The following is an 8,542-nucleotide window of genomic DNA, read 5'->3' as shown; positions in this document are numbered from 1 at the left end:
GGCTTTCAGGCATTTTCCCGCAGGGGCTGGCGATATATCGCCGCGTATATCACACCGCGGGGGGGGGGGGGGGGGGATTTCTTGGTGAAAAGGGAGACGCGGGAAGCGAGGCACGACCGAAATAACCAAAGAGATTTTAAAAAATAAAAATAAAAAAGGGGGGGGAATATCGAAGGTCTCCGAAGGGTTTAAAAAAGGGGACGACCGGTCTAAAAATTGCTGCACTGATCCATCGAAAACAAAAACTAATTACGCCACTGAAATGGCACCATATACGCAGCGTACTGTGTATGTACATATATATTTATTTTATCTGTATATATATATATATACACACAAACGTCCATACACTAAAATAAAGAATTACAGCCAGCCTGGATCCTGAACACAGTCTACACTTTATTTCAGACTACAGATTTCTGAACATAATAAAATCTTTGGCTTGTAGCGGCGGGTTCAGTCTCGCAGTCTGTGGATCAGATTTTTATTTTTTTTTTTCCTCGGGAAAAAAAATAAAAAGAGAGACAGAAATTCACACACAAAAAAATAAGATCGAACGAAAGATCAGGAAAGTCGGACATTTACTGTAAAGCAAGAGCAACGGACATCGGAAAAGAAAAAAGGAAAGCAAACAAAACGAACAAACGAACAAAAGAGAGGAAGAGAGAGAGAAGGGGAGAGAGAAACTGTCCAGCAAATAGAGATCGCTACACATATTTCTTACCTGAAATTAAATATATACAAGGTCATATGCTGTTTGGCTATATAGAGATAATTTTTTTGTAAGCGTTCATATTTTTTTTTCTTAAGTGGAGTCCTTATACTATGGATAGACAATAGATCTGCTTTTAAATAGCACCTGTCCGTGGCTAGGGCTGTCCTCACTCGCTCTCCTCTTTGTCCTGCACGGTGGTGGTGGAGTGGTTGTAGAGTCCCTGGGCCATGAGGTGCAGCGCCAGCCCGTTCTTGATGCCCGTCGCCTTCTTGATCTTGGCGCGCTTGTTCTGGAACCAGATCTTGATCTGGGACTCGTTGAGGCTCAGCTCCTGGGCCAGGCTCTGCCGCCGCTGCTCCGTGATGTACCGGTTGGCCTGGAACTCCGCCTTCAGCCGCTGCAGCTGCTCGGCCGTGAACGCCGTCCGCGGCCGCTTGTCCTCCTTCTCCGTCTTCTTCTTCTTCAGCTTCCTGGTGCGGGGGCCTGCGGGCAGGGCACACACACGCCGCTGGGCAGGGCCCCGCCGCCGCCCGCCGCCCGCCGCCCCCGCCCCGCCGCCCGACGGAAAATGGCCGACGGGGGGGAACCGCGCCGGCACCCCCGGCCCGGCCCCGCCGCCCCGGCCCCGCCAAGGGGAAGAAAGGGAGAGGAGGAGCGGGGAGGCCCGGGGAAACGCGCCGATCTCCTGCAACGGGCAGGGGGCGAGGGGGGAGAGTCGCCCACTAGCCCCCCGCCCAGGGCCCGTCGGGGCGCCGCGCTGCCCGCCCCGACGGGGGGGCTCCGGGGCTCCGGGGGACGGCCTCCATCCCGGGGCCGGGGTCCCCGCGGCCAGCCCCGGCAGCAGCCGGGGGTCGCCCGGGGCTCCGGTGTTTGCCCGGCCCCGGCGGACCCCGCATGCCGCCAGCTCGCCGGCCCTGCCCGCTGCGACCCCCGGACACCCAAACCCTAAGGGGGTTCCTTCGCAGCCCCATCCCTCGGGCCGCGCTGGGGCCGGGAGCCGTGCCGTGCCGAGCCGTGCCGTGCCAGCATCCCGGCCCCGAGCACCGGCAGTCCCGGGAGCGGAGAGGGAAGGCGGCCCTGGAGAATGGGGACTGCGAAAATCCCCTGACAGCTGCCGGGCCCACAGCCCCCAGCCGGCTGCAGCAGCCGGAGCCCGGCGAGGCCTCCGAGTAGGCCGAAAGCTCTTGTCCCGGTTCAGCCCGGCTTTGCCCCGGCTCGGCGGGGAGAGGGCCGGGGCCCGGCAGCGCTGGGGAGGGGGGAACGAGGCCGGCACCTTGCAGCGGGGGTCGCAGCCCCCGGCCCCTTCAGCCCGCTCGTCCCCGGTGCCGGGAGAAGCCCCGCGGCGGCCGGGGCCGGCTCCGAGCACAACAAAGAGCGCGGCCGAGTCGAGCCGAGCCGGGCCGGGCCGGGCCAAGCCGAGCAGCCGGGGGATGAGCTGGGGGCTTAAGTGACGACGTGCAAAAATACCCCTCTGCCTGAAGAAAGGGGAGGGAAGAAAATAAAGGCGCAATGCGAGATGCCTGGCGCCCGGCGGGCCTGGGAAGCGGTAATAACGCAGCAGCCGTGGCCGGGCCGGCCGGCGGCGAGTGCAGCCTGACAGCTCTATCACTCCATCAATCAGCGGAGTCAATCAAAACGGTTTTTCCGAGCTGCGAGTCGCTGGACGTGTCAATAACAGGGGATGGAGATGGCTCGGCCGGGAGCGGAGCGCTGCCCGCCGGCCCCGGCAGCACCGCGCCGGGCACCGCCGCCTTCCCCGGGTCCCCCGGCCCCGCATTGCCCGGGCCTGGGAAGAGGAACCGGCCCCGGTCCCGGACCCGGTCCCGGTCCCGGTCCCAATCCCTGTCCTGGTCGGTCCCAATCCCGGTCCCGGTCCCGGTCCCGACCCGCGCTGGAGGGTCCCGGGCTGCTGGCCTGGGGTGTGACTGGGGGGCACCCCCTCTCCTCTCCCCCCGCCTTAAAAAATAAAACTAAAAAACCTGTCAGTGGAAAACAGTGACCAGCGCGGACAAAACGAGGGGCTGCGGGGTCGCGCCAAGGGGACGGTGCTCGCAGGGGGTGCCCGGCCGGGAGCCCCCCCGGGCCGAGCTTCGGCCCCTCCCGGCAGCGGTCAGGGAGCAGCGGCCCCCGCGGCCTATGGAGGCCGAAGGCCCCGAGAAGCAGCCTCTCGGCGACCTGCCCGAAGCCCCTTTTCCTCTCCACCCCCCCCCCAAACCCCCCCCCTGCACCTCCAACAGCCGCTCAACATGTGGCTCGGCCAGCCCCCCCCCAGCCACCCAGCCGCCCCTCCGCGGCCACCGGCACCAGGGAAATAAAACCGGGGTGTGTTTGGGGGGGGGAAGAACAAAACAAGCGAGAAGCCAAATCCGCTGCCTTTTTTTTTTTTTTTTTTTCCCTTTTCCCCGCAGCGCTCCCGGCCCAGCGCCGCCGCGGTGCGGCCCCCCCGAGGCTGCAGCGGGGGGGGGGGGGGGGGGGGAGCGGCCGGGGGCACGGGCAGGGGCTCGCAGCCCCTCTCCGCATCTGAATGCGGCCGAATCGGGGCCCGGCGTCGCATTCAAATTCGGCGACTCGGAATAGGAAGGCGGAGGGGGTTTTGGGGAGGGGGGACAAGGGGGGGGGGGGGGGGGGGACGGGGACGGGGACGCGTTTCCTCTCGCCCCGGGTGACCCAGGACCCCCCCCCCCGCGCCGCCCCACGCGAGGTCCTCAGCAGGCTGGAAGCCAAAGCAAAGGGGAGGAGGGGGGGGGGGGGGGGGGACAGGGGAAGGAGAGGGGGGGGAGCGACCTTGTCACGATTTTAACAGCTCACAGATGCTCCGCGCTTCCTTACCCGAGGACGGTCTGTCTGAATACCTAGTGCAGTAGACCCAGGCAGGCCACACCAGCGGCTGTTGCGAGTCGGGCTTTATAACAGGTCCTCCATTATTAGAGCCCATGAGGAGGATGGCGGGGCTGCCGTGCTCCCCGTACTTGGCCGGGTGAGTGTCGCCCCCTTCGCCGGGGGGCTTGGCCGCCCCCGACGCCGCCACCCCCGCCGCGCCGGGGCTGGCTTTGGAGGCGGCGGCGGCGGCGGGCGGCGCGGCCGGGGAGCCGTCGGGCCCGCAGTTCGAGTCCGGGCACAGGAGGGCCGGCGGGTTGGGCGGCCGGGCCAGCAGCGGGTTGATGTTTTCTCTACCTGAGCTCTGCCCTCGGTCTCCATCCCGCTCCCGGCTGCTGCTGCTGCTGCTTCCTCCTCCTCCTCCTCCTCCTCCTCCTCCTCCTCCTCCGCCGCCGCCGCCGCAGCCGCCGGTCGGAGCGGGAGGCTCCTTCTTGCAGCCGAAGTCCGGCCTCAGGATGTTGTCGATGAAAAAGTTGGTGGTGCGCTGGGGGGGGCGGCGGGGGAGGCGGCGGGGGGCGGCGGCGGGGAAGGGGCAAGGGGCAGGGGGCGGCGGGGGAGGCGGGCGCGGGGCTGGGGGACACGGGCAAGCTCTCGCCATCGCTGCCGCTGCCGCTGCTCGCCGGGCCGGGCGGCGCCGATTCTCGGTGGCCGTGCCCCTCCGGCGGCTCTTCCATCCTCAGCCCCCGCCACGGAGCTCGCCGCCTTTTTGCCCCCCCCCACCCTCCCCCCCACCCACCCGCTTTACGCCCACCCCACTTCGCGGGTGGGTGGTGGGGTGGGGAAAAAAAATGTTAAGATTTAAAAAAAAAAAAAAAGAAAAAAGAAGGCAAAAATTAAAAAAAAATAAAAGAGAGGAAAAAAAAAAAAGAATAAAATCCACTTGTTGGGCTGGAGCTGAGATTTTTTTTTTTCTCCCCCTCGCACGGATGGATCCAAAACCGGGAGAGCCACTCGAGGGCTTCTTCCCCCGTTTCTCCCGATCAGCTTATATTTCCATCACCAAAAAAAAAAAAAAAAAAAAAAAAAAAGCACCAAAACCGCGTGCAGCCACACAGCGGCCCCCCAAAAACCCGCCCCCCGAAAAAAAAAATAATTAATAAATAAAATAAAAAAGGACTCAAAATCTGCCCATCTCCCCGCGGCGGCTCCGCGCTGCCCCGGTGTCCGCCGCGCTCTGCCCGAGCCCTTCCCCGCCAGCGTGCTCGGGCTCCGGGAGGAGGGGGGGGGGGGGGGCCGGTTTTTCTTTTTTTTTTTTCCCCCCCCCTTTTTTTTTTTTTTTTGGCCCTAAAATAAAAAGGCAAATCTCTGACAGCTCCGGTCTTTGCAAGAAACTCTCCCTAAAAAATCCCTCGGCCCCACTTTTTGGGCTCGCACCGGAAGCACGTGAGGCGGCCCCGCACGTGGGGGCGGCCAATGGCGCTCCGCCGCCAACGCCGCCCCCCCCCCGCCCCGGAGCCGCGCCGCGACGGGGCGGGGGCGCCCGGGCTCCACGCGTATTTAGGGACACCCCCCCCATCCCGTTAACCCCCCCCCCCCCACTACTTCAACCCCCTGGGATGAGCGCCTCTTCTGTCCCTTCGCTCGCACACCCCATAATAATAACACCCCCCCACCACCACCCCAAAAATAATCCGCGGTGCTCATCCTCCTCCTGTTCATTTTTATTTTTATTTCTTGCTTAGGGAGGTGGGGGCAGCCCGGATTGGGAACTTTTTTCTTTCTTTCTTTCTTTTTTTCTTTTTTTTTTTTTTTTCTGGAGGAATTAAAATGAAAATAACACTAAATACTGGTAATCGCCGCGGCGCTCAGCCGGGCTGGCAGCCGCCGGGCTGGGCTGTTTCTTTATTCTTATTATTTCGGAAGAAGAAGCAGAGCAGCCGCCGGCTTGCAGCTGACTCCGGATCGCGTTGCCTCGCCTGCTTTCTAATGTTTGCTTGTTTGTTTGGGTTCGGTTTGGTGGGTTTTTTTGCCTTTTTTTTTTTTTTTTTTCACCCGGTATTTTGCTCTCCCCAGCACCTGGGGGAGTGTGCTGGGGCAGAAGGGAAATGTAAGGGTTTTGCAGGGTGGGGAGAGCCGGGCACTTTTTTCACGACTGTTGCAGGTTTCCAAAAAGTAATATAGGGGAGGAGAAAGAGGAATAAAATAATGTTAAAAAGCACAAGTCCGAAGCTCAGGTTTTGCTTTCTCGCCTCTCAGGGCTCCCGGCTCCGCTCCCCGCCGGCCGCAGGCACCTGCTCGGGGCTGGAGCCGCGCCGGAGCCCGGGGCCGCTCCCCGGGGCTGGGGCAGGGCGGAGCCCGGGACCCGGACCCCCGGAGCTCCCCGGGGGTCCCCACGTTCCCCCCCCACGGCCACGGGTGGCGGGGAGGCCGCGGGGCTCCGCGCTGCTCCGCGGGGACGGCGCGGCGGCACGTGCCGCCGCCTATAGATCCTATACGTGCACGATGCTATAGGGCTGCGTGCTCAGACACCCACGGGTGGGCACCGGGAGAGCCACGCGTGTTTTTTGCCCGCCGAGTGGCCGCTGCGGCCGGCGGCGGCCGGGTGCATCGCTGGTTTCGGGAGCATCCCGGCAGCAGCGGCCGGGCTCGGGGCTCCGTTTTTTGGGGGTCCAGAGCCGGCTGTCACCGGGGGATGGGGGTCACCGGGAGCCGGGGGTCACCGGGAAGCCGCTGTCACCGGGAGCCGGCTGTCACCGGGAGCCGAAGGAGCCGCCACCTCCCTCGGTCCGGCGGCCGCGGCTGTGCGCGCACACCTCCGAGGCACGCTCAGCTCTTTGCCGGACCGGGGAAACATTACCAAATTGTTACCTCCAGCCACACAATAATCTCCTAAAATAATAGCTGGCATAACGCAATCAGCCCTGGAATCAAGGGCTTCATCCGCAATTAAATGAATGTTAACACACACACACACACACACACACACCACATTCACAATATCATATCATTTACTCGCACCGAAATTGGGTTTATTTATATTTAAGTTAGCAAAATTGAAATCTTTATCCCAAAAGCGAGCGTGGGTACTTAATTAAATTCTAATTAGGACACTATCAATATCCCATTTAGCCACGTAGCCTTTGTGAGCCGCGGTCCCTTTCAGAGCTGTAAATGGGGGCTCGCTGCCTTATCTCTCCTGCAAGAGACGCCTTGAGAAGGGCTGCAAAAGATAATTTATAGGTTTTAATTACTCTTCATTCCGCCTGATCAGCTTGGCGTTCATCACAGGACGGCGAATAAAACCTGGTCAAAAGCACTGTCACTATTCCCTGGCAAGACGCTTAATCAAAGTAAGCAGGGCCATATTACACGCTGCGAGCTTCTTCACGTAATTTCCCAGCTGCTGATAAAGCTAGTTGAATAATGCTGCAGTCCTTCGGAGACACCATTTACAGAAATGACTTTATTGACGGCTTAACGTCGGTAATTCATTTTACCTTTCATGTATTGGGAGCCCGGATTTGTTACAGTAATAGGATGATAAATGTCCTGGCGGCCCTATAGCTTTTATTATTGAATACAATACACACACCCATCCTTAAATGTTCCAAAATTGGGTAACAAAAGGGAGAGAGAGAGAAATCGAAGCCTTTAACTATTTAATTTGCCTTTCTGAGCGCAGGGGGGGCGAAGCGAGTGTGTGAGTGTGTACGTGTGCGTGTGTGTGTGGAGGGGGGGGTATTTCATCTGGAGTCCTCCCTTCGTCTAGAAACTGTTCTGGATTTTAAAGGCTTCTCTATAAATTGAGTAGGTTTGTGTATGGAGGGGGTGGGGGATCGCCTGGATGAATGAGGAGGGGTTAAAGGAAAAGACGAAGTATATTTCCAGGCTGGGTATTTTTTCCACCACGACCCTTCCTATCTAAATAGATAGATAAATATTACACTCCGGCTAGCAGATAGTTACAGTAATCGGGGTAATATGTCTACATCGTGTCTTAAGGACGGCAGCTTCAAAAAAAATAAATAAAATAAAAAACTGGTTAAGAAAAAGTTCCCTCCGCAACTCGTGGGTGCCCGGTCCCCCCTCGGAAGCGCCCTGCTGCCGTTTGAGCCTTTCCTTCCCCACCGCTCCGCGACCCTGACAAGGAGAAAATCAAACCTGGGCGAGGGACTAAGCCCTGCCTGCGGCCGTGGGGATGCGGGGACGCGGGATACGGGGTGTAGGGTGCGGGGTGCCCGCCGTCGGGGCGCGGAGAGGGCGCCCGCATCGCTCCCGCAGCCCCAAACCAGCCCGCGGCGCCCACAGCCTCCTCGGGAACGGGACGAAATCAGCGCTCCGATTTCGTTTTATTTAGGGGTTTTTTTTTTTTTCCTTTCTTTCCTTCTTTTCTTTTTTTCTTCTTTCTGAGGAAGGCCGGCGGAGGAAACGGGGATTTAAATGAAAATTAAAATCGGATCAAAAATCCTTTGCTTTTTTTTTTTCTTCCTCGGCGCCCTTATAGAAAGGAGGAAGTATAGAAACGTGGTTAATATACGCTGTGGTAATCCTATTTCTAGGTCTAGATCAGATCTCATTGGGGCCTTTGCTGAAGGACATAAATGAGTTGTTCTAATACAATAGATTTCATCCTTCCTACAGGGACTGGCTGACCAGAGGTTTTGTTAAAAGTGAATGCGAATAGATTTCTGCTACAAGTGCAGCATTATTATTATGAGCTGTAAGGTCAGACTATACATTCCGGGTCCCCAAAGCCTATAGACCCTGGGAAATGCGCGGGATATACCACGTCATTGTACCTGACAGTCTCTTCAATAGACTAATTCAATTATCGCTTGGGGATTCAGTCTTCATTGAAAGCAATAATAGCAGTGTAATTCGTTGGTAAATAGGTAGTGGAAGCAGCCCCGCTCGCAACTTTTTTTGCGGGGCACAGGTTTATATCTCCGGGCTTCAAAATCTCTCTCTGCACCGGAGCGGGGAAGGAGAAAGGGGAGGTTTTGATTTCGG

At 59.0% G+C, this 8,542-nt stretch overlaps 1 protein-coding gene across 1 annotated transcript; it reads right to left on the bottom strand.

The window, feature by feature from the left end:
- Nucleotides 1-379: 379 nt before the first annotated feature.
- EN1 (engrailed homeobox 1) lies at nt 380-4,313 on the bottom strand. Its single transcript, XM_040562171.1, is given in 3 exon segments — nt 380-1,198; nt 3,545-4,083; nt 4,085-4,313. Coding segments are annotated over 3 exon segments (1,038 nt in total). The 5' UTR covers nt 4,267-4,313; the 3' UTR covers nt 380-881.
- Nucleotides 4,314-8,542: the final 4,229 nt, after the last annotated feature.

Source organism: Cygnus olor, chromosome 6 (genome assembly GCF_009769625.2).
Source record: "Cygnus olor isolate bCygOlo1 chromosome 6, bCygOlo1.pri.v2, whole genome shotgun sequence".
Lineage (NCBI taxonomy): Eukaryota > Metazoa > Chordata > Aves > Anseriformes > Anatidae > Cygnus > Cygnus olor.
The sequence above is the reverse complement of the archived record's forward strand: the minus strand, read 5'-3'. Positions and strand labels throughout refer to the sequence as shown.